General features: G+C 39.4%; 1 protein-coding gene across 1 annotated transcript in view; it reads left to right on the top strand.

The window, feature by feature from the left end:
- Positions 1 to 10,675: 10,675 nt before the first annotated feature.
- The window catches only part of LOC131239370 (disease resistance protein At4g27190-like), a 21,340-nt gene continuing 5,886 nt past the window's right edge, over positions 10,676 to 26,129 (top strand). Inside the window, exons 1-2 of the mRNA XM_058237052.1 lie at positions 10,676 to 10,862; positions 23,243 to 23,352. Of these exons, the coding sequence (XP_058093035.1) occupies positions 23,348 to 23,352 (5 nt within the window). The 5' untranslated portion in view covers positions 10,676 to 10,862; positions 23,243 to 23,347. The remainder of the gene's footprint in view (positions 10,863 to 23,242; positions 23,353 to 26,129) is intronic.

The following is a 26,129-nucleotide window of genomic DNA, read 5'->3' as shown; positions in this document are numbered from 1 at the left end:
TGCCCCCTCAAATTGATATTGGAAACCTTGGATGGAATGCACACTTTTCACGGGTATTGCACACTTGAGGATTGGAGTGGAAAATGGTGGTAAGAGATGAACGAACTTGAGATTTTACCCATTGTGCAAAATAATCTCCGGCGTCTAATTACTGATATGGAATATTGTCTTTCCATCCGGTGTGCAGGCTATCATTTGGGGGATTAGCATCCTTCAAAATGGGAGTGGATTTTGTGCAATGGGCAACCATGGTAGGTCCAACAAAGCAATGGGACTGATTGATCTGTGTGGGGGGCATACCTAATCTGATATGGGTTATCAAATGTCCTTATATCATGATGTGTAGGGTTATAATGGGACAGGTTTGGGTTGAGTCCATGAGACCCATGCAGCGGCTAATTGGAATTTGGTCTTACTGGGTCTTGGTCTCGTTTTTGATTATATGAACCTGATTGGGTTTAAGACACCAACAGGGTCTTCGGACCTGTGTTAGGTTTGAATCAAATGAGAGCATTGAAATTGGCATAGTGGGCCTTTGCAAACCTCATTCTGTTAGAAGAATAATCAGTGCATTTTTAATTTATGTAATTTTATAATTGAAACTGATTGGACCCGACCCGATTTTAACAGGGACTAAGTTTGTGCACCCGACCCAAACCTGATTAAACCCGTTCCAAGAAGTTTGAGACCTGCACCCAGCTTAATTTTTTTAACAGGTTCAAAATTTGAACCTAGACCCATTAAAAGTGGGTCGGGTCCGTTGTGTACCCGTTTGACAGCCCTAAATTGTTGAGGACATGCATGCTGCATTGGATCATTCCTCTGACGTAGATGAGATACTGGCTATTATTGTATAAATAATCTACTAAAGGCCAAAGGATAGTTCCTAGTCTCTTTAGGGGACGTTTGGATGCATGGGCCTGCGAGAAATACTTTCATACTCTGGCAGTGTGATGACGGATGATACACAGGCAGTTAGAAATTACTGAACAATTGTATACGTGGCATGCAATTAATTCTAAATATGTAGTCCAATATAGTACCATCTTAGATGCATTAATGGGGGGAATGTTTCTAGATTTTCAGATCTTCCTCGTGATATCTTGGATGTGAACATTGATGGGTTGGATGGGTTTGGGATTGAAGCATTGGAGAAATGAAAGGTGAGGGTGGTTTGGAAGGACGTTTGATAGGTCATGTTGGATTGGATAGGGCTAAGGATGGTCTTGATGAGGCCATGGACGGTGGAGATAGGAGGTTGGCTCACTTGGATGGCCATAATGTGGGTTTTGATGGTAAAGATGGGGTTCTCATGGGGATGGGTGGTGTGGACGGTCGGATGGCCCATTTGGATAGCTAGGATGACAGTGGGATGGGCATTTTCACCTTAGATGGAATTTGACTAGGCAGATTTAGGCTTTGGTCCCATGATTGGGATCGATGGGACATCCTTTAACGGCTTGGATGAGACTCTTATTGACCTGGATGTTGGGTTGCATGGTAATGATGGTTTGGATGGTGGCTTGATGTATGTTTGGATGTAGGGCCTGGATGACCTTCTTTTCTTTTCTTTTTTCCTTACTGCATCATGCCTTGCTATGGCAAGGGCTTTTCACTTATTTGCCAATCCTAGTAGGATGAGCTCAGGTAAAGAAGCAAAAGTGCAGGGATAGAGCAAGAGCAAAAGCGCAGGGATAGAGATATACCACTTTTCTAAACTCTAATGAAGGATAAGAATCAAATAGTTAAGAAAACTAAGATAACCATTTTAAAGAACAAGTTCAAAAGGGAATCCTACCGTGAGGTGTATGACCCTATGCATATCCTCTTTAGACAAATGAAAATGTGTTAGTAAGTGGTTCTAAGTACAGGGTCTAAAAAAGTGGTCATGATGGTCTTGGATGCTCAACTGACATGGGACCCATACTGGTCCCATAGTGGGACTGTGGCTGGGGTCCATACGCTGTCTCCAATGGGCAGCATGTGGCCCACTCATGGTTCACCATAGGATTGTGATATCAAGCTCTTTGTGATTGGGTTTGCATCGGCTCCGATTTATTTAGAATGCCAAAAAATGGGATTTGCACACTATGATCATAAATCGATTTGAACAAAAATAGAGAGTTTTAGGCCGTTGGATTTCTAAGGTAACAATGACTTTTGTAGGGCCCATAACATACTAAAACCATGGCCACAAAGGGCCCTCAACATCCCTCTAAACAGAGCCCAAACCAATCCATGGTGGGGATCACATATCTGTGGGACATCCACATGCTGTCCACTGTGGACAGTGTGGGGCCTACTCATGGTTCCCCTTGGGCATTGTCCCTGTTGCTTTTTATCATAGTAATGGGCCCCACTTTGGTTCCCTTGTCATTCATACATCCAATGACATATAATCCATGTTTTACTTTGTCAGAATGATTTATATACAATGCCTTCTTTCCAATGGTTAATCTTTTGGCTAAAACAACTTCCTTTTAAGTATGTTTAATGTCTTGAATCCAAACATGATAGTAGGAATTAGGTTTTAATATAAATAAACCATTAGATCAACCAAATAAAAAATAGAAAAGAAAAGAACTACATGCATTGTAAAAAGATCACAAGGATATATACGGACCCTAATTACTTGATCAAAGGCCAAGATAGTCTAGAGATTAGGCCCCCACATGATCAAAGGATATGGACCCTTACTTGATCAAACGCCAAGATAATCTAGAAATTAGGTCCCCACACGATCAGGGAGTAGATTGTTCTATTCTCTCTCTCTCTCTCTCTCTCTCTCGTCCAACCCTCCGTGAGCGTGAGCTCCTTATATATAGTCTTTTAGGAAGATAATTACGTAAGTTGATGGCGTGATTAGTGTAACATAGTTGTAGTTTAGTATCTTTAGTATGTAGAGCTTTTCTCATTTCCAATCAAAGCTAGTCATTAGATTTTATCCATACAAGGTAAGTGTTAACTCATTGGGATAAAAAATTATTCAAGAAAACCTACACTTTTGATCGCATAACCTACACTTTTCAAATTTAATTGGCCCAAAATCCAAGCAAATTTAATGTAAAGTGGGTCCCACTACATGAAAATATTGGTTGATGGTCCAGTTTTGAAAAGTTTAGGCCATCCAAACCATTAAAAATGACATTTCCAATTTCAAAATGTCATTTCCAGTGGGTTAAAAGCAACTGATGGTATTTGTTCCTCATCTATAATTTTAGGGTGATATGATCATTTGAAAGGACTAGGTTCGATGTGCATTCTTACATATCGTGTAGCCCACCTGTGCTTCAGATCTAGATTATTTTTAGGGCCAAGCCCTAAAATCATATGAGGAATTGGTGGACAACTTAAATTTTTTCTACGATCTATGTATATAATCAGTATTTCTCCATGATCTACGTATATAATCTGGGAAAGATAGAGAGGGACAGAGGCCAATGAGAGTATCGTATGACAGGTTTTAGTGTCGGCAGCGGAAACGGATTGGCTACTCCCCCTGACACCAACCAATGGCTGGTGGTCGGTGCTCTGTGGGCCCCACTATGATGTATTTGTTTCATCCATGCTGTCCATATATTTTTCTAAATTATTTTATGGTATGAAAAAAAAATTTGAATTATATTCAAATCTCAAGTGGACCACATCACAGAAACAGTGTTGAATGAACGTCTACCAGTAAAAACTTTTTGGGGGCAAAAAAGTTTTGGATCAAGCTGATCTTTGTTTTTTTCCCTTCATCTGGGATTGTATGACCTAATCAACAGATTGGATGTCAAATAAACAGTACAATGGGCCTTAGGAGGATTTTAATGGTGGATATCCAATCACTACTGTTTTCCTGTGATGTGGTCCACCTGAGATTTATATTCCTCTCATTTTTGGGATTACGGCTAAAATGATCTGTAAAAATGGATGAACGGAATGGATGAAACCATACATCATGGTGGGGCCCACAGAGCACCGACCACCAGCCACGGGGCTGGTTGTAGGGGGAGTAGCCAATCCGTTTTCGTCGGCAGCGTGTATGTCTCATGTTCAGCCAAAATACAAAATTAGAGTTTTTTCCCACTGTACGACCCACTTATGGCCCACATGCCTTTTTAAGCCCACTTATTCTTACCTTCCAAGAATAAGCCCCTACTGTACGGACAGCTTTTCACATGTTGAAAATGCCCTTGCGTCATCAATTTTACTCTATTCTCTCTCTTACACTCAAACACACGTCCGGACTCTTCTCTGTCATCTCTATTTCTTTCTTTCACCCATTTTCTTCATTAAATCTCCATACAATCTCCATATTACAATCACATTACATCTTCCATATTCCATTCTACCGAAGGCTACCTGCATTCGTTTTCTGAGAGGACGTGAATACATTGATAAACGTGAAATCTTGTAGGCTTTTCTCCAAAGAATTTATTTCACATCAACGCACTTTTATTCTTCTTCTTGAACACGGATTTCATTGATACGACAGTTGTGTGAGTAGGATTACATGCATTTCAGTTATAATAAATTTGAAACTCTTATTCGATATCCTTGTCGGCATAACCTGATCCATGTCACAAGTTCAAGTTCTTCGCTAAGGCCACTTTCAGTTAATAAGACATTCATTTCACGGTCAATTCCCTTCACTTCATGGTCATTTTCATTCATTTCACGGTCAATTTCCTTCACTTCACGGTCAATTCCATGTATTTCATGATCATTCCCGGCGATTTCCCTTCACTTCACGGTCAATTCCATGCATTTAATGGTCAATTTCCTTCACTTCATGGTCATTTCCATTCATTTCACGGTCAATCCTAACGATTCCTCTTCACTTCACGGTCAATTCCATGGATTTCACGATCAATTCCCTTCACTTCACAGTCATTTCCATTCATTTCATGATCAATTCCCTTCATTTCACAGTCAATTCCATGCATTTCATGGTCAATCCCGGCAATTCCCCTTCACTTCATGGTCAATTCCATGCATTTCACGGTCAATTCCCTTCACTTCACGGTCAATTCCATGCATTTCACGGTCAATTCCCTTCATTTCACGGTCAATTCCATGCATTTCATGGTCAATCCTGGCGATTCTCCTTCACTTCACGATCAATTCCATGCATTTCATGGTCAATTCCCTTCACTTCACGGTTAATTCCATGCATTGACCATGAAGTGAGGTGTTTGGAAGATGAAGAGTGAGGTATTTGGAAGATGAAGAGAAAGGTGTGTGAAAGATGAAGAGACAGGTGTTTGGACGATGAGAAGATAGTAGAGAGTTTAGAAAAAGAGAGAGTTTTAGGAAAGGAGATGAAGAAAGGATTAAGAATGAAGGTTTGGGTGTGTGGGGGAGTTTATATACAAGGTTATGTGGGACCTACGATGGGACCTACCCAAGTTTTTAAAAAAATTCCGAGCGATTTTTTTTTTTAAAACTATTTGGTGGGCCCCACACTTAATGTACAAGGTTATCGGTAGGCCCCACAAGCTGACATGTTTTTCAATGCTATCATATGTTTACAAACACATTCAACATATCTAGTTGTTCCAAGGTTCCCATTTTTTAACATATAGACTGCTTCATTTGATTGATTCAGCATATCAGAGTTCATGTACGTCTTTGTGAACTAATATTTCATCATCATCATTATTATAATCAAAGCCTTATCCCAACTAATGGAGTTGGCTACACTAATCCCAGCGAGGTCATTACTGTATTTAGTTCGTCGACAGTAGACTAGATATCATTTCCCAAAAGATCTCTCCTCTTGAAGTTGTTTCCATTTTCTCATGGTTCTAGTCTTCACTACTAAATTGTTCTACTTAGGGCCACCTCCTGCTCTTGATTTTGGGATCCTTGCTTTGTTACTTTTGAGGCGTAGAGCTTATCCAATTCACGATTTTGGGATTAATCGTGAAATGCGTGGAATTGACCGTGAAATGAATGGAAATGATCGTGAAGTGAAGGGAATTGACCATGAAGTGAAGGGGAATCGCCGGGATTGACTGTGAAATGCATGGAATTGACCGTGAAGTGAAGGGAATTGACCGTGAAATGCATGGAATTGACCGTGAAGTGAAGGGGAATCGCCGAGATTGACTGTGAAATGTATAGAATTGACCGTGAAGTGAAGGGAATTGACCGTGAAATGCATGGAAATGACCGTGAAGTGAAGGGAATTGATCGTTAAATGCATGGAATTGACCGTAAAGTGAAGGGAATTGACTGTGAAATGCATGGAATTCACCATGAAGTGAAGGGAATTGACCATGAAATGCATGGAATTCATCGTGAAGTGAAGGGAATTGACTGCAAAGTGAAAGAGGATCGCCGGAATTGACCATGAAATGCATGGAATTGACCGTGAAATGCACGGAATTGATCGTGAAATGAATTGAATTGACCATGAAGTGAAGGGGAATCGCCAGAATTGACCGTGAAGTAAAGGGAGTTGACTGCAAAATGCATAGAATTAACCGTGAAGTGAAGGGAATTAACCATAAAATGAATTGAATTGACTGTGAAGTGAAGGGGAATCGCCGAAATTGACTGTAAAATGATGGCAATTGATCGCGAAATGCATGAAATTCACCGTGAAATGAATTGAATTGACCGTGACGTGAAGGGGAATCGTCGGAATTGACTGTGAAATGCATAAAATTGACTGTGAAGTGAAGGGAATTAACCCCGAAATAAATGGAATTGACCTTGAAGTGAAAGGAAATCGTCGAAATTGACCATGAAATGCATGGAATTGACCATGAAATGCATGAAATTGATCGCGAAGTTAATGAAATTGACCGCGAAGTGAATGAAATTGACTGCAAAGTGAATGAAGTAAATTAAATTCATCGTGAACTGATTAAAATTGACTGCAAAGTGAATGAAATTAACCGCAAAGTGAATGAAATTGACCGTGAAGTGAATGAAATTGACCGTGAAGTGAATGGAATTCACCGTGAAATGAATGAAATTGACTACGAACTGATTGAAATTGGTCGTGAAGTGAATGAAATAGATTTTCAACCATCGACCTGATGGAATCTTGGAAAATAACCAGGTTGGTTGGCTAAAGTAGCTTCTCCTACCTCAAAATCATATATGGTACATCAAGTAACTCATTTTGGTTTAGAAGATATGCTTATTAAATGATAAAAGAAAGAAATGAATAAAAAGAGAGAAATTTTTTTATATGATTATGTATACATATTTATATAAATATGTATTAGAGAAAAATGTAGGGGAAAAAAGTTCTCCATTAAAAAAAAAAAAGGTGGCAGCCTGCTGCGGCACTGCCGCCATACTCACGGGACTGCCGCAACTAGAGGTGGGCATCGAGTCGAGTCAGACTGGATTGGGCCCAACTCGACTCGGTCCGAAGTTTTCAATGCTTGACCTGAACTTGATCCGATCTAGGACCGAGTCCGGGTCCTCTTACTCGATCCGATCCATTGTACTGCTAGTCTAACCCAAATCAAGTCCGAATCAGTCAGAGTAATCGAGTTGGATCGGGTAAGGTACGGTTCAGATCGAATCTTCTTAACCCTAAAAGAGTTTCAATGTTAGACGTTCAATCCCCACTGCTTTTTGCAGTGTGGTCCACTTGATCTTTAGATCTATCTTATTTTTCAGCTCAAGCCTTAAGACGAGCCCGCCGAGTGGATGGATGGTTTAGATATAACACATACCTCATGATGGGACTCACAGAACTTGTTGACGACAACACGCCAAACCAGTTGTGTTGGTGCATGGTACACCTGCCAATCCACGTCCAGAGGGTTTTTTATTGGGATTGGATTTTATGCCATGTGGGCCCACAGTGATATTTGTAAGAAATCTACACCGTCTATCAGTTGTGAGAACCTATTTTAGGACATGATACCAAAAATAGGTGGATCTAAAGCTCAAGTGTGTCGGACGAGAGGAAAAGGTGGTCATTAAATGTACACTGTTTCCTCTTGTAAGGGCCACTTGAGTTTTGGATATACTTCATTTTTGGCTGCATGTCCTAAAATGAGCTCCCAAAACGGATGGACGGTGTGGATTTATCACAAACATCACGGTGGGACCCACCTAGCATCCCACGCAGGAACTTCACGTAAAGGCTTCTTTCTTTCCTTAGGGAGCTCACTCCTCGAGGCACCTCGAGCCGTGGGTGAGAAGATGGATTGGCTACTCCCTATGCCACCAATCAACGGATGGTCAGTCGGTGCTCTGTGGACCCCACCATGATGTATTTATTTCATCCATGCTGTCCATCTATTTTTCTAGATCATTTTATGGTATTAAAAAAAATGAGGTATATCCCAATCTCAAGTGGACAACATTACAGGAAACAGTGGTGAATAAACATTGTGTAGATTGAATCGAATTGGATCCAATCGGATCGGATTGCGAATCGGATCGGTCCGGATTGACCATTGATTCGAACTCAATCCGATTTACGATTGGATCTTATTGGGCCAGCTCGATCCGACCCGATCCTAGCCTTCGGTTCGGATCGGTTCGGGTCAGATAGGGTCGGATCAGGTCGGATCCATCGTATCGGTCCCTTTCTACCCAACTCTAACTGCAGCTGGCTGCCTTTTATTTTATTTTATTTTTTATTTAATTTCCTGGTGTAATCCTCTATTGTTTTTATGGATCCCATCATGAGGTATGTGTTATATCCAAACCATCCATCTATTTGGCGAACTCGTATTAAGGCTTGACACGAAATATAAGACAGATGTAGCTATCAAGTGGATTGCACTGTAAAAGGCAGGGGGGATTGAAAGTCTACCATTGAAACCCTTTTAGGGGTCACAGAAGTTTTGGATCATTATTAAATTTGTTTTTCCTTTTCATCCAGGTCTTTGTGACCTTATGAATAGATTGGATGGAAAATAAATGTTATGGTGGGCCCTACAAAATTTATAACGGTGAAAATCAATTTTCCTGCTACTCTTTGTGGTGTGGTCCAGTTGATCTTTGGATATAATTCTTTTCTTTTGATAATGCTCCGAAATGATCTTGAAATGTGGATGAACGTCTTGGATATAATAAATACATAATTGTTGGACCATGTAACTTTGATCTCTTTTGAACTGTTCGTACAGCTCGGACATGCAGGAGCGTCAACGCTCGTCTTCGCACACCAGCCCACTCCGCTTCCGGAAGGAATGGCGGGGTATTTTGGTGCGGTGAAAAGTTGGCCGTACACTATGGGCTTATTCTTGGAATGTAAGTGGGCTTAGCAAGGTGCGTGGGCCATAAGGAAAAAGGATTGGCTACTGCCCCTGCCACAAGCCCCGTGGCTGGTGGTCGGTGCTCTGTAGACCATACCACAGGAAAACAATAGTGATTGGATATCCACCATTGAAATCCTCCTAATGCCCACCGTACTGTTTATTTGACATCCAACCTGTTAATTAGGTCATACAGGCATTAATGAAGGGAAAAGAAAAAATCAGCTTGATCCAAAACTTTTATGGCCCCAAAAGGTTTTTGATGGTCGACACTCATTCGACACTGTTTCCTGTAATGTGGTCCAATTGAGATTGATATATACTCAGTTTTGGTCTCCTATCATAAAATGATATGAAAAAAATAGATGGACGGCATGGATGAAACACATAAATCATGTTGGGCCCACAGAGCACCGACCACTGGCTAGTGGCAGGGGGAGTAGCCAATCCGCGTCCAGCCAAACCGCGTCCGGCCATAAGTGGGCCGTCATCCTAGACTGCGTTGCAGTGGATCCGGCCTTGTATATGAAATATGTGGTTCGTCATTTTCTATACATGTCACATCAAATCCATTAATCAAACGTGCTGCACCATGTTGAAATGATTATAAAACCAAATCTTGTCTCCAAAAAATCAGGTAAGCAACACTACATCAGTATATTCTATTTATGCTTGATTGTACATTTATCTCATGTTGTGTGCCACCTCAGTTTTGGATTGAGATTTTTCTTCTCATACACTCTGAATACAAATATTCTCAGCATATACACGGTTTGGATTCAAAATAAATATCAATCGGTTTGGATTCCACGTAAACATCAATCATTGTTCCTCATGCAGCTCGAAAGCATGGTAAACTATCATGTCATCGAATGCGCGTGATCATTCATCTCAATTATTGCAAGAGACAAACCTATTTCCCTGTTGATCAATCAGGATTCGGCTCTTGCATCGATGCGTAATTTCCGCAAGCTTTTACAATTAAATAAAGATTAATGAAAGAGGACGGTAGTTCCTTTACAGCTATGTGCTGGGCCACCATGATACCGAGATCACGTCTAAGGAAAATGAAACTCATCCAACGGACAGGTCGGATGGGGATGCCCACCATTAAAACTTTCTAGATTATGTGGGGCCCTTAGTTTCTTATACGTGCTATCCAATCCATTCATAAGATGGTCCCAACTTGATTGCTCTTAAAATTCAGGTGAGTTACACCTGATTATAACGAGTTTTATGAAAGATATACTCCATGCTGGCCCCACAGACTAATCTATAGTTGGCATTCCATCCTCATGGTTTCACATGGTATGGCCCATCTGAGCTGTGGACCAAGCTGATACTTGGCGATAGGGCTTAACATTGATGACCAAACCTGATAGACAGAGTGGATTTTACATATATAACGTAGTGGGCTCCAAAGACGTGTGTTGTACAGGATTCTAGTCTAACTGAATGCATAATTTTCTGCCAGCTTTACCAAAAGTCTCCGCACCACACATTACATTGGTGTATCCCTTGCGTTCTTGATTTTTTCCACACCGAAAGAGAGAGATAGAGAGGTTCCAACTTCAAAGGACCTTTGTATTCGTTGAGTTGCTGCAACTGCTATGCTTCGTGAAGATTTGTTTTTCAAAGGTACGGAGGCATACTCTTCCTTCCCTTGTTTCATTCAGTCACTTGGACAGTCTAATCGATTTCCATTTAATTCGAGATCACTTCCACATGAAAATTTCATTGATCGGATGGTCAAATCCATCCTTGATATTGCCTTAGTTTTTATGGCCATCTTTTTTCCAAGCCATTGATGGGATGCTTAGGATTGCCCTATCAAAGCTGATTATTTAGAATCATAATCACCGAACAAATAGATGGATCTAATTGTTGGTTGGACCTAATTTCGCATATGCAATCTTGACCGTCCATACTAAAGGTTATTAATTAGATGGTTACAGTTTTTAAACTGGTGTTGCGTTTGTATGACAGTCTGCGAAAGCTTTGTTGAACCCATCTATTTCACTGGCTCGATTGTCGATGGAGTCTGAGTCTACTGGAAAACTCGGTGAAGGCTCAGCAAGGCTGGGTAAGTCGAGACTCATTAATATAATTATTTTTAAAATATAAAAAGAAAAAATAATAAAATCTTTTAAAAGAGAAGTGTAACGAAAAAAACAAATGGTATATGTAATCCACAGCAACCGGTATATAATCAAAGGAACGATTGTACTTTTTTCCTTTGATGTGCCCCACTTGAGTTTTTGATAGAGATGGTTCTTTGGTTGCACGATTCACATGAGATGTTTCACTTGGATCACGGTTTGGATTGCACATATCACATAACTGGTTGACACCATACAACTGGAACATATGATAATTACCATATGGCATAACCGATGTGATCTTCTCCATGAAAGATAGGAGTGAGTTTTGCCTTTGTTCCTGTTGGGGATTGTTCTACCGAATCGCATAAAGATGAATCCAGGATAGCAATTCAAGAGCACCAAGCAAACATAGGAGAACCCAAAGATTTAATGTGGAAAACCCTTTAAGAAAAAAAACTACGGCACAAAGCGACAGAAATTTACTATGAAAGCATAAACTACAAAAAGAAAAGACTTACCCAATTCAAACAAGCTTAAATCTCACCTTTACTACACTCTTTGGAATACTTTAAAAAGCATTATGATGTTTTAGAATGGCCCTAGGAACTTTTATTTATAGTTTTGGTAACCCCACTTTTGCACTGACTTGGAATAGTTCGGAAACTGCCTTAAATTTACGCAGTCCACGCGCAGTCTGTGTAACCTTCGACTAGTCGAGTCAGAGCTTTGACCATTTAAAGGGAACCTTCGACTACTCGAGCCTATCTTTTGACTGGTCAAGGATTAGAAATTCCAAATATATCGTTGCTGGACTTCGAGCCGAACGTTCTCAATGCTAGTTGAAGATCTTTAGATTTAAGACATCTTTTTAACAAATCTCCACCATGTCTTTAATTTTCAAACGTGTAGCTTCTTGCCATTTTTTCTTATATCTGCATTACATCATAGCTTCAACCAATGCTTCTCGTGTACACTCCGCCTTCCTTTTATGCCATCACCAAGCCTAAAAAAGTTGCACAGAACTTCAACTTCTTTATAGAAACGACCTTGGTGAGTATGTCTATCGGATTCATGCTGGTGTGAATCTTCTCTAGTATTCCACTCCTTCCTCAAGCACTTGTCGGATAAAATGGTAACGAACATCAATGTGTTTAGTATGTGAGTGATAAACAAAATTTTTAACCAAATTGATAGTACTTTTGCTATTACAATTAACCGGCACAGCCTCCTGCTGAAGTCCTAACTGATTTATCATGCCTCTTAACCAAACACCTTCCTTAAACGCTTCCATCACTGTTATATATTCTACTTTGGTCATGGAAAGATCCACCATGAACTAAAGCTTCGACATCCAACTAATTACTCCACTGCTAGTACAAATGAGTAACCAGAAGTTGATTTTCTAGAATCCACACCGCTTGCGTAGTTTGAATCCACATACCCTACTAACTTTGTCCCAATCTTCTCAATAGTTAAGACGTAGTTTTTCGTACTTCGAATGTATCGAAGTAGCTATTTCATCGCTTTTTAATGTTGCTTGCTAGGTTTTGACATATATCTACTTACAACATCAACTGCTTGTGAAATATTTGGTCTCGTACATACCATGACATACATTAAACTGCTAATCGCATTCAAATAAGGCACATGAGACATAACTTGATTTTTCTCATTTGATTTAAGACATTATTCCAAGGAAAGCTTGAAGTGAGCTGCGTGGGGAATGCTTACTGGCTTTGCTTGGTCCATCCCATACTTAATCAGCAATTTTTAAGGTATTTTGCCTGTAATAACCAAAGCATGCTCCTCTTCCCATCTTTATGAATATTTATACCGAGAACCCTCTTTGCAGCCCCCAAATCTTTCATCTCGAATGTTTCTGATAACTGAGTCTTCAGTACATTGATTTCAGACATATAATGACGGACGATCAACATATCATCAATATGCAATATTGGATGATGAATCTGCCATTACTCAGTGTCATGTAATAGACACAATAATCGTATTCACTATGAGTAAATTTCTGACTTAACATGAAAGAATTAAATTTTTTATACCACTGTCTAGGCGACTGCTTCAGGCCGTATAATGACCTCATTAAGCTGTAAACCTTTTCTCTCCTCCTTTAACTTCGTAGCCCTCTGATTACTTTATGTAGATTCGCTCTTCCAATTCCTCGTGCAGGAATGTAGTCTTGACATCTATCTGTTCCAGCTTGAGATCGTACTAGGCAACCAGCGCCAACATGAATACGATGGATACTTGCTTAACCACCGGCGCGAATATCTCTGTGAAATCGATTCCTTTTCTCTAAGCATACCCCCAACCTCGCTTTGTATCTATCATGTTTCCTTTTGAATAACTGCTTGTATCCGATCACTTTTCGGCTGTTCCCATGTATGGTTTTTGTGCAACGAGTCCATCTTATCATCTATAGCTGCTTTCCACTTTTCTGTATCAGTCTCACTAAAAGCCTCCTGAATAGTAGACGAGTTCCCCTCATCTGTAATGAAGGTATATGCAATATTAGAGTCATCTCTGTATCTTGTCGATAACCTACGATCGCGAGATGAGTTTCTTCTCAAAGGTGGTTGCTTAACCTGATCCTGTACCTCTGTCTGTGTATCTGTCTCCGTCTGAGTATCATCTGTGTCAATCTGGACGTTTACGATCAACCTTTTTGGTTCCTTTTACTCATATTGATTATTCTTGCAGAATAGAGAGCTTTCATCGAATCTGATGTCACAGCTAGTGATGGCCTTACGTGTGACCTTATCGAATAACCTGTACCTTTTCACACTAACACCATAGCCAACAAAAATATACTTTTTGGCTCTATGGTCTAGCTTATCTCTCTTAATTGATGGTATATGAGAGTAAGCTTCATAACTAAATATGCGCAAAATTGAATAGTCTATCTTATGACCACTCCATACTTCATCTGGGATTTTACATTCAATTGCTGTAGAAGGAGACCGGTTCACTAAATAACAAGCTGTGTTAATGGCCTCTATCCATAGGTCCTTGCCCAACACAACATTACTTAACATGCATTTGACCGTCTGTAAGAGAGTCCGATTAAGCCATTCAGCCACACCGTTTTATTTAGGCGTGTGGCACACTGTGTTGTGCCTAATGATCCCTTCATCCTTAAGCTAGAATCAAACACTATGTTTATTCTCGAATATTCATTAAATTCAGTAGAAGTAAATTCTCCAGCATTGTCAGTCCTTAAAACCTTTATTTCTCGCCCTGACTGTTTTTTCACCATTGCCTTCTATTGTTTGAATATAGTGAAAACTTTAGATTTACGTTTCATGAAGTAAACTCAAACTTTCTTAGAGTAGTCGTCAATGAATAAAACAAACCATGACGACCCCCTAATGGGAACCTTTGGCAATGACCCTCATACGTCAGAGTGCACATAATCAAGCACTCCCTTACATACATGTTTTCCAGTTTTAAAAGATAATCAAGATTGTTTACCATATATACAATGCTCGCATGTATCTAAATCAGAATTCTTAAAGCTAGAATCAAACAACGATCAGATAGTACCTTCATACCCTGGTTGTTCATGTGGCCCAGATGAGCATGCCACATACGTACAGATGTGGAATTTGCAACAGCTATTGCCGCTCCACCTACCGAAGTGCTCCTGATCAATCTGTAAAGGTTTCCGTACCTTTGCACTCTTCTAACCTCGAGTGCCCCTTTTGAAACTTTAAGGACACCATCAATACTAATGAACTTGCACCAATAGCCTCGAGTACACCGAGAGAAATCAGGCGTTTCTTTATATCAGGAATGTGCCTGATATCAGTTAAGGACGCTCCATTCCATCAAACATCTTGATGCTCATCGTACTAATAGCCACAACATTACAGGCATTGTCGTTGCTCATAAAAACCTATCCACCATCGTATTCTCTATAACTTGCGAACCAACTTTGATGATGAGTCATGTGATATGATGCTCTTATGTCAAGGATCCACTCATCTCCATGATTATCGTGTAAGTGTTCGATCATGGACACAGATAGTACATCACCACCACTTGTCTCTTCATCACATGTGACAACATTGACCTTCTTAGAAGAAGCCGCTGAATTTTCTTTCTTCGATTTAGGATTGGTACAATCCTTTTTCATGTGTCCAAACATCCTACAGTTCCAACACTTTAGTTTTCCTTTGCCCTTGCCTTTGGATTTGGATCTAGATCTTGAAGATCCTGTACCTCGCTCAGAATTACTGCCTCTTGTAATCAGTGCATCGGAAGAAGTCCCCATGTCGCCGTTTAGCTTTCTCATAGCCTTCCCTTGAAGGGTTGAGATAACGGTGTCGATACTCAGGGTTTTATTTGTAGTGCACATCGCATCCTTGAATGACTCATACGATGCCGAAAGAGAATTCAACAACATATATGATTGTTCCTCATCTTTGATCACTTCCTCCATATCCACCAATTTGTAAACCAATTTATTAAAGTTACTGATGTGGGCCTCCAGATCTCCACCCTCTACCATCTTGAAGTTATACCACTGTAACTTTAAGTGTAGGTGATTTTCAAGGGATTTTTTCGCATAGATATCCTCTAACTTTACCCATAAACTATCTGCAGTTTTCTCTCCAAAACATTATAGAGAATCTCATCCATGAGACATAAACGGATTGAGGATAGGGCCTTCTTATCGGGGGTATTCTATTCATCATCAGTCATAGTAGACTTTTCCAGCTCAAGAGCACCATCCTCACCTTACTTAGTTAAAAAATTGATCATCTTGATCTTTCATAACTCAAAGTTATTTTTTCGTAAGTACTTCTCAATATTATACCTAGTACTTCTCATTATTGTTAATTCTACATATTCAAATCTGTGCCCCCAACGATTACTCTGATACTACTTGTCAGGGATTGGGCTGTGGAATCACACAAAGATAGATTTAGGATAACAATCCAAGAGCACCAAGCAAACACAAGAGAATCTAAAGATTTAACGTGGAAAATTCTTTCGGAAAAAAATCATGGCACAAAGCAACAAAAATCCACTATGAAAGCATAAATTACAAAGAGAAAAGACTTACTCGATTCAAACAAGCTTGAATCTCACCCTTACTACACCCTTTGCAACCCTAGAACCCCTTCTAAAAACCCTTTGGAATACTTTAGAAAGCCTTAGGACGTTTTAGAATGGCCCTAGGAACTCCTATTTATAGTTTAGGTAACCCTACTTTGGCACCGACTTGGAATAGTCCGGAAACCGCCTTAAATGTACGCAGTCCGCGCGCAGTTTGCATAACCTTCGACTAGTCGAGCCAGAGCTTCAACCAGTCGAAGGGACCTTCGACTAGTCGAGCCTGTCCTTCGATTGGTTGAGGATCACAAAAATTTCAAATACATTGTTGCTAGACTTCGAGTCGAACATTCTCAGGGCTAGTAGAAGATCTCTAGATTTAAAACATCTTTTTAACAAGTACAGTTCCATTTCAAGATCCAGCATATGCCAATCATCACAAACTGGGGCCCACCAGCTAAGTTGTTGTGACAATTAGAAGCATATATATTCTTTCTACTATGTTAGACAAGATATTGTTTCATAATCATGGTTTAATGATAATCCGCACCTTAGATTTTTTACATTGATTATTAGTGTGAACTGCCCACAAGCCTCTTCGTGGCTCTCACACTATGTTTATTTGTATGTGAGTTGTGGTGTTGACTTAGGAACATGGTCTGTTCAATTTGGAGTTGTCACCGGTCAGTTTAGTGGGCTAGACCCTATAAAATTATAAAGACCGAGTGTCAAAAGACCACCTTACAAAAACATGATTTCAGCAACCAACCTTCAACTAAATATTCTATGTAAGGTAACTCTGTGATAGAGAATGAAGGGGTTAGGCACTTTTCTCCACCCACACAAATGTTCAGTCTCTACTTTAGGAAATTCTTGAAATTTAAGCTTTAGGGTGCATGGTCTTATAATCTAGTTAGATTAGGTAAAGATCTAGGGCCGAGTAGAAGGCTTTACTAAGGGTCTTGGGCTAAGTATGAGTGGGTTGGGGCTAAAAGCTAAGGGTTAGAAGGGCAAAGGCTAAGGGGGTAGAAAATGAAATGTTGGTGGAATATGGGATAATGTATGTGTGAAAAAAAAGGGGCGAGTGCACTTTCATAAGAAAAACCAATGGAATGTGATAAGAGAGTAGGTGAGGGTTAAAATGACACTTGCAGGTCTAAGCAAGGGCTACAAGGGGCTGATCGAAAGGGGCGTCTGCTAGCCCTTGAAGTCCTATGGAACTTGCTCATTGGTGTCCCACCTCCTCTTTGTAGATGACATGGTGCTTTTTATGAATGGTAACAGTCAATCCTTATAGATTATTTTAAGATTTCTATCCAGCTACGAAAGAATTTCAGGCTAGAGGATAAACAAATATAAAAGCTTCTTCATTCTCTCCTCTAACCAATCGCAAGGTCATGTAAGAGTAGCCTAAAGAATCTTGGGTTTCTCAAAGGAGACACCCCTTTCATATACGTGGAAATTCATATTTTCAGAGGAAAGGTGTGATGAGCCTTCTTTCACCCTATTGTTGACAAAATTTAGAGTCGTATTACTGGTTGGAAAGGGAGACTTCTCGCCCAGGCTAGGAGACTTACTCTGACCTACAATGTGTTGTCCAATTTCCTATACATGCCATCTTGACTATGGAGATTCTATCCACTCTTCTTGACTACCTTGAAAAATGCTTCATCAACTTCTTTTAGGGTTAAGAGGAGAAAAACAAATGTCATCGGATTAACTAGATATACATATCCCTTTCCAAGTCAGAAGAAGGGTTAGGCATTATATAGGAGCCTCAAAAGTGTTATGACATCCAATTTCATCATTCTTTGAGACGACAAATTCAACTATTTTACAATCGCATTCCATGTATATAATCGTGAAAGTAATCCCCTTATGTACTTCAAACTCTCTCTTATATTCTCGATCGTTGGCCCAATTGTTTTAAGGATACCTTGTATAATCAAGTTTAAGATGTGGGCATAACACTTAATATGAAATATCTTTCAAACAAAATACAAGTCACCAATGGCTTTAAACTGGTTCTGCAAATTCATTATCACATTCATTATCACACTATCATTTGCAAAGGAATTATTTAAAGTTATTAAAGAGATTTTCTTCTCAACGCCCCACTCCACAAGACATCTGTAGATGTAGTTCGAAATCATCAATCCAGTGTGAGGAGGCACATGATAACGAAAGTTTAGAATTCTTTTGCAGAGCCTCCATTCGGCATCAACGTAGTGGATAGTTAGTGACATATATCCCTTTCATTGATTAGATGCCGTCTAGAAATCTGATGTCAGGCTGATTCGGGAAATCGATTCTAACTATCCTTTTAACTTGAGCTTCTCGCTTGCATACATCTTCATTTATTCTTTTTATTGTTGTACGGGGGACCTTCTTGTATCTGGGGTTAAGGCCTCTGGCTAATTCAACAAAGGAATGACTCTCTACTATCTGAAATGGTATTTCATTGACAATAATAAATCTAGTCGTCAACTTATCCACATGGTCTCTGTTATACTTATAGATAGACAATGTACCTTGCGACGGACCCACTAAAGATTGGGTAAATGAAAGTCTCAGTTGCCTTGAGGTCTGGCTTTTCACTTTTTTATAACACTTCAAAATGCATTTCTTTAGAATTGTGGTCAACCCATCTACTTGTTTAGCATATTGAGCCTCACAGTACCTGCATTATATCTTCACCATACCACTTTTCAGGGTTACTTTTTCAAAATATTCCCACACTATCGATATTTTTTTGCTCTTCCTATAATAAGTGACTGTGAGTACTAATATCGATGGACACCTCTTCATCTTATAGACCTAATCTTTCATAATCCAAGATCATCGGCGATGTAACTGACAAACCACCGGGGTAGTGGAAATTTCTTTACTAGCCATCTAATATCAAAAGATATATACTAAATTAGATCAACATTAACACTCTAATGCCTTAAAGATTTATGTTAAACCCCAAATTAGTTATACATCCAAGGTTGGATAGATTGTAATAATTTCATATTTCCATTTAAATGTCCATGCCAAAAATCTGACAATATTTTCCCATGTCTCTTCAAGTAAGTCGATCATCCATTATATTTTGATGCTAAATATCTAAGCAATGTGAAAATATTTGACATGAGAAATGAAAAAGAAAAAACATATCTAGAGAGAAATGAGGAGATGGAGCACAGAATAGGCATGAACATTTAAATAAGTTACATGAAAGCATACTATCTATCTAACCTTGAACTATCCAAAATTGGATAATTTGAGTGATTTCTATGCCACCAAAAACACATTATGTTTATGTTTGGCCACAGAAATCCTCAAATGGGCAACTAATTATCTAACTGACAATAATAAGCTAAGAAAAAAATGTAATCCATACATATTAAGCTAACTATTTAACTCACAATAATAAGCTAAGCAAAAAACAATGTAATCCATACATATTAAGCTAACAATCTAATGCATAATAATAAGCTAAGCAAAAAGTAATGTAATTCATACATATTAAGTTAACCATCTAATGCATAATAATAAGCTAAGCAAAAAGCATTGTAATCCATAATTCACACTAATAAATTACTAATTGTTTAATTCAAATAAATAAAACACATTAGCAATTTAGGATATAGGGTTTAGGGATTAGGTTTAGCCATTTATGTCTCAGGGTTTAGGGTTTATGGTTTAGATTTTAGGCCTTTAGGGTTTAAGGATTAAGATTTAGGGTTTAGGGTTTGGATTTAGGGTTTAGGATTTTAGGGATTAGGGATAAGGGTTAAGGTTGGGGTTAATGTTAGGGTTAGGACTATTGAATTTGGTGGGTGGTCGGACTACTGAATCGGGTGGTTGAACTGTTGAATCGGGTGTTGAATCAGGTGGCTGGATTGTTGAATCGGGTGGGTGGTCGAACTGTTGAATCGGGTGGGTGGTTGGACTATTGAATTGGGTGGCCAGACCGTTGAATTGGGCGGGTGGCCGGATTGTTGAATTAGGTGGGTGGCAGGACTATTGAATTAAGTATTCAATTGGGTGGCCAGACGCACCCCAGCCATCCTCTTAACATTTAATAAGTAAGAAAAACCCGGACACACCTGATCAACTAACTATCGCCGGGAGAGAGAGAGAGAGAGAGAGAGAGAGAGAGATGTTGCTGCTTGTCAGATGGGACGGGACGGTTTTTTTTTTTTTTTAGATTGGGGCGTGCGAGGGTATAGTAGAGAGAGGGAATTAGGTTTTTTTTTTTATATACCCTACCCGACAACCCGAGTCGAGTCAAGTTTCAGATTGGGTCAAGTCTGTCGGATTGAGTTTCGAGTCTAGTTACTACGTAACTCGAACCTGACTTGGTATGCATTCGGATCGGGCTACGAATACTCGATTTGAATCAACTCAGCCATTTGGTTTGGGTTTGACCGAGTCGGATGAGTTGAGTCGTCCCTTGCCCAGCTCTACTTATGTACTCCTTGGAGCCAAAGATCATGACCATACGGGACTGAGGTCGGGCACACCCTTGGGAAAAGTTAGGATGGGACGCCCACCTTATTTTTGTGTGGGTGTTTATAAGCTGACCAATTCATTCATTTGATTTTCCTCATCAGGATGGAGCGTGGATTTCCTGTCAAAGGCTTTCACTACTAGAAGTTCTTGCGCTGTGAACCTAGGTGGAGCCTACAATAATATTTGTGAGAAATCCCCGTCATTAGTTTTGCGAGCTCATTTTAGCACAACTGACCAAGAATGAATCAGATCGAAACTGATCAAGTGGGCACATGAGAGGGAAAACTGGAGAAAGAAATGCCTATCGTTGAAACCTTTTTGGGCTGCACCTTGATATTATATGACAATAAAACTGTTTATAACGTCATTCCCACTGAGAAGAACTGAAAAAAAAAAACTTATTCTGATAAAAAACTTTTGTGGCGATATGAATGTTTCAATGATGGTTGTTCAATCCTCATTGTTTCCTCATATTATGTGCCCTACTTGAGTCTTGGATTCGGCTCATTTTTTGTCACAAGTCCAAAAATGAGCTTAAAAAATGGATGGATGGGGTAGATTTCTCAAAAACATCACGGCGGCCCCACTTAAGTTCACCATGCCTTTTCTGTGAAGTTCTTGTAGGGAACCTAGGTGGGGTCCACCTTGTTGTTTTTGAGAAATCCACCCCATCCATTGATTTTGTGAGCTCATTTTCAAACATGCAACAAAAACAAGCTAGTCCAAGACTCAGGTGGGCCACATGAGAGGGAAAACCAGGAAAAATTGCTTACTGTTGAAACCTTCCTTGGTTGCACCATGATGTTTTTATGATATCAAAACAATTTATAATGTCACTCACATTGAGATGAGCTGAAAATATAAAAGGACTTAGTATGATGGAACACTTTTGTGGCCATATGAATGTTTTAACGGTAACTGTTCAATCCCACTATTTCCTTTCGTGTGTCCTACTTGAGCTTGGGATCTGGCTCATTTTTTGTCTCATGCCCTAAAATGAGCTCACAAAACGGATGGACAAGGTGGAATTTAAAAAAATTATCATGATGGGTGTCTTGCTCCGCAATTCGGATAAAAAATGTGTACCCTTAGACTCAAGTTACGGTTCATGACTCGTACATTGAGTGCACTTAATTTCAAAAAAGACCATAATGTTGGGATAGAGGCATATAATCATATGTATTCTAAGTTCTCATTACATTCACCATTCACATACATCAACCATAAAAAATATTCATAAACATTTAACCTATATGCCTTTAATCTTTACCAAGTATTAATCACTGTACTACAATCCACCCATTCGAGACTTTGTTAAGCCATTAATCAACTAATACTTTAAATCATTCAGAGGTCTAAGTTTCTAAACTAATGATATACTGCAAAGCATAAATGAAGAAAATAACACTAGTTTCACTTCCAACATGCTATTGATCTAGCGCATTCATCTCAACTTCCTTTAGATAGGGCCATGACCCTTGTGGATAATCCATCGGTTCAGTCTCCTGCCCTAGTACGTGAGTAACAGTTTCAGTTTCAACAAAATCTGTATGGTTTTTCCATTAATACAATGTCAGTTGACTAGGTTCAGTGAGTGAACCTATCACGTTTCGTGCACGCCATAAATGTCATGCGATGTAACATGAATGGATCAAGTGGGTTGATCCGTCCACTTACTTGAGTTGGATATTCATCAACTCGCATCCACCCCTCTTTGGCAGGCTTCCACAGGTCATTCGGTACTGAAAGTACTTATAGGTCTTTTAGGGCGTGCCCACAAGAGTCTGCGCAAGAGCACTATGCATAACATAATGAGATAAGAATGATCGATGCATCATATTGACAGTTTGTCACATACATCACCATATTTCACTAACAACAATTTGCCTTAGGCACTTTTAGTAAAGTAATCAATACAAGTGAATAAACTCAACACATCAATCAAACAATTACTTTAATCATAACAGAGAAGAAACATATTTTGGGATCACTCACGTGTATTTTGGTGAACTGAATTCTGAGATGAAACCCTAATTTTAGTTAATTGATAACCACTTAAATACATATCATAATAAAACATATTTATGTTTTCAGTAGTCGATACAGTCTGTTTCATTTTGTTGATCACTCGCAACTTAGGACCCACATAGAGGATCTAACCATTAATTAAAAATTTCAAATTTTATTCTTAATATATGATCATGAATGGCTATTCTTCACTGTGAGGCCCAGTTGATCAAGTCAATTGATTAGATTATTGTTATGGTTCCATTCTATTTATGAAATTCAAACAGAATTATAGAATTATAGTACTGATATTTTACAGCTACACTTTTTCAGCTTCCCTCAAAACGCCATGGCCTCGGGGATCTTTGGGTGTGTTCTGCAAATAGGAAAGGTTGTATATGAACCAGCGATGGAACATGGTGATTACTACGGTTGTATATGAGGTATGTATATGAGGTACACAAGCCCTTTCCATGACTTTTCCCGTCCCTTACTATGGTTCAAATTAAGCCAAGTGCGTCCACAAATGATCAACAACTGCCGTTGGATGATTCCTCTTAGATCGCAAATAATAAGAAAACCATGATGAGACAATCAAGGCCCTACGATGAAAAGCACGCACAATGTGCAATGGACTGTAAGATTAAAATTTTAATCTTACAGTCCATTTTAAAATGGTATTCCTATACATTCATTTTGCGAGTCTTCTTTTGAATGGCCATGATCACCCCATCAAGCAATCCATGGTCGGTCAGTCTTCTCCAACCATCTATGGTCATTATAGGTGGATCCACTTTGGGTCCACGAATAACTAATAAGATAGATTTACTATAAAATGCCCAACATGAATTAGGGTCGGTTTGCAAAGAAAAGTACAAGATTGGGATTGGGATTTGGATCTGATTTTTTGTTTTAATTTTTGTTTATCGGGCCCTAAAATGAGCTTTCAATACAGATGGACAACATTGATGTAATCAAATACATCACAGTGGGCCCCACAGTCAGGGGTCGGTTTGCAAGGGATAGTACAAAATTAAGATTTGGATCTACTTCATTTTTATTAAAAAATAAATTATACCCTAAAATGAGATTTTAATATAGATGGATAGCGTGGATGTAGTCAAATACATCACAGTGGGCCCCACAGTCGGGGTCCCATCCATCGGTGGATTCGGGGTCTCACTTGATTCGCTTCCCGTTTCGGGATACCGGATTTCCTGCGGAAGGCTTTTGCGGAAAGTTCCTGCGCTCGCTGGGATGCAAGGTGGGGTCTACCGTGATGTTTATGACAAATCCAACCCGTCCATCCATTTTTTGAGCTCATTTTAGGATATTCAGCGAAAAATTAAGAGGATTTAAAACTCAATTGGGCCATACAAGATGAAACAGTGGGGAAAGGAATTCCTACCGTTAAAACCTTTCTAGGCTCTTCCTTGATGTTTATATACCATCCAAACCGTTTATAAGGTAGTTTTTAATGAGATGAAGTGAAAACACTGAGAACTTAGACATATACAAAACTTTTGTAGCCATATAAATAATTCAAAGGTGGTCACTAAATCCCCAATGTTTCCTCTCGTGTGGCCCATTTGAGTTTTAGATCCACCTTGTTTTTGGTTACATATCCTAAAATTATATATAAAAACGGATGAACGGGTTGGATTTCTAACAAACAGTGTAGTTGGCCCACCCAGAATCCTTTCGCAGTAACTTCATGCGAAAGGCTTTCCGCCCCACCGTTTCGCGGACGGTAATCCATGGATCCGTGGAGCCCACCGTAAAGTAAGTATTTTATCCACGCCGTTCATCACTTTTTTTTAAGATCATTTTAAGATATGATCCTAAAATTGAAGCATCTATACAGCTCCAGTGGACCACACCAAATGAAGCTGTAGTGATAATGGTACCTTGAAACCTTTCTAATGGCCAACGTGATGTTTTTTTAACCATCCAACCTATTTATAAGGTGATGTAGACGTGAATGAAGTGAGAAAACAAATTTTAGCTTGATCCGAAGCTTCTCCGCCTCCTAATAAGTTTTTAATGGTGGGACGTTCAATCCCCACTTTGTGGTCCACTTAAGCCCTGTAACTGCCTAATTTTTTGTTCATATCTTAAATTAATATGAGAAAAATGATGAAACAGCGTGCATAAAACACTTACATCACGGCAGGCCCCACGGAGCCCTGCCCCGGTTAGTAGGCAATTTGCCTCCCTTTTGGTAGGCCTGTGCTCTCCACGTCGGATTTGTCACCTGAAGTGGCGATGCGGATTAGATACTGTCAGGTTGAGTAGCTAGACTTTGAAATTAAGTCACCCAGTTCTCGGGACACACCATGATGTATGTGGTGTATCTATATCATTTATCCATTTGGAGAAATCATTTTAGAACATGAGAGAGAATGAATAAGATCCAAACATGGAGTTTACCTCACTACATAAAATAGTGGGAAGAGTGATGGCACCGTTGAAACCTTCCTAAGGTCTACTAATATGTTTCCATGAGATCTAACGTGTTGATAAGTTAAAACATACATGAAAAAGAGAAAACAAAAATTTCAGCTTGATAAAAAACTATCGTGGCTCTTAAAATTTTGGGCGTCACTCTCTCCATTGTTTCCTGTGATGGGGTCACTCGAGCTTTGGATCTGACTCATTCTTTGACTCATGCTCTAATTTGCTATCTCCAAATGGATGAATGGTATGAATACAGCACATACATCATGATGGGTCCCACATAACTTGGTGACGCTACTCAACCTGCCAGTAGCTAATCCACGTCGGTTATTTCCTCTGCCTGTTGTAACGAATGAAGTATTCAAAGAAAAAAGAAAAAAATAATCTAAAAAACTGCTAGTTGCTTTTCGGTGGAGGAAAGTGGCACTTTGACACGGACAATCCTAATACTGCATTGCACTCCATACCAATTACGCAGGAAGTCCAGATCCTATGGACGCGGATTAGGTACCATTTCAGAGCTCGATCGGAGGATCACTAAGGGGCTACTGTGACGTATAAATTGCATCCACACTGTCCACACATTTTTCTGTATATATCATTTTATTTTATGAACCCAAAAATAGCAAAGATTCAATTCTCAAATGGACCACACAGTGGAGATTAAACTCCTACCGTTAAAAATTTTTGGGGACCACATAAGTTTTGAATCGAGATGATATTTGTGCTTTCAATTCATCTAGGTGTATATGGCCATGGAAAA

Source organism: Magnolia sinica, chromosome 1, assembly GCF_029962835.1.
Source record: "Magnolia sinica isolate HGM2019 chromosome 1, MsV1, whole genome shotgun sequence".
NCBI classification, from domain to species: Eukaryota; Viridiplantae; Streptophyta; class Magnoliopsida; order Magnoliales; family Magnoliaceae; genus Magnolia; species Magnolia sinica.
The sequence above is the reverse complement of the archived record's forward strand: the minus strand, read 5'-3'. Positions and strand labels throughout refer to the sequence as shown.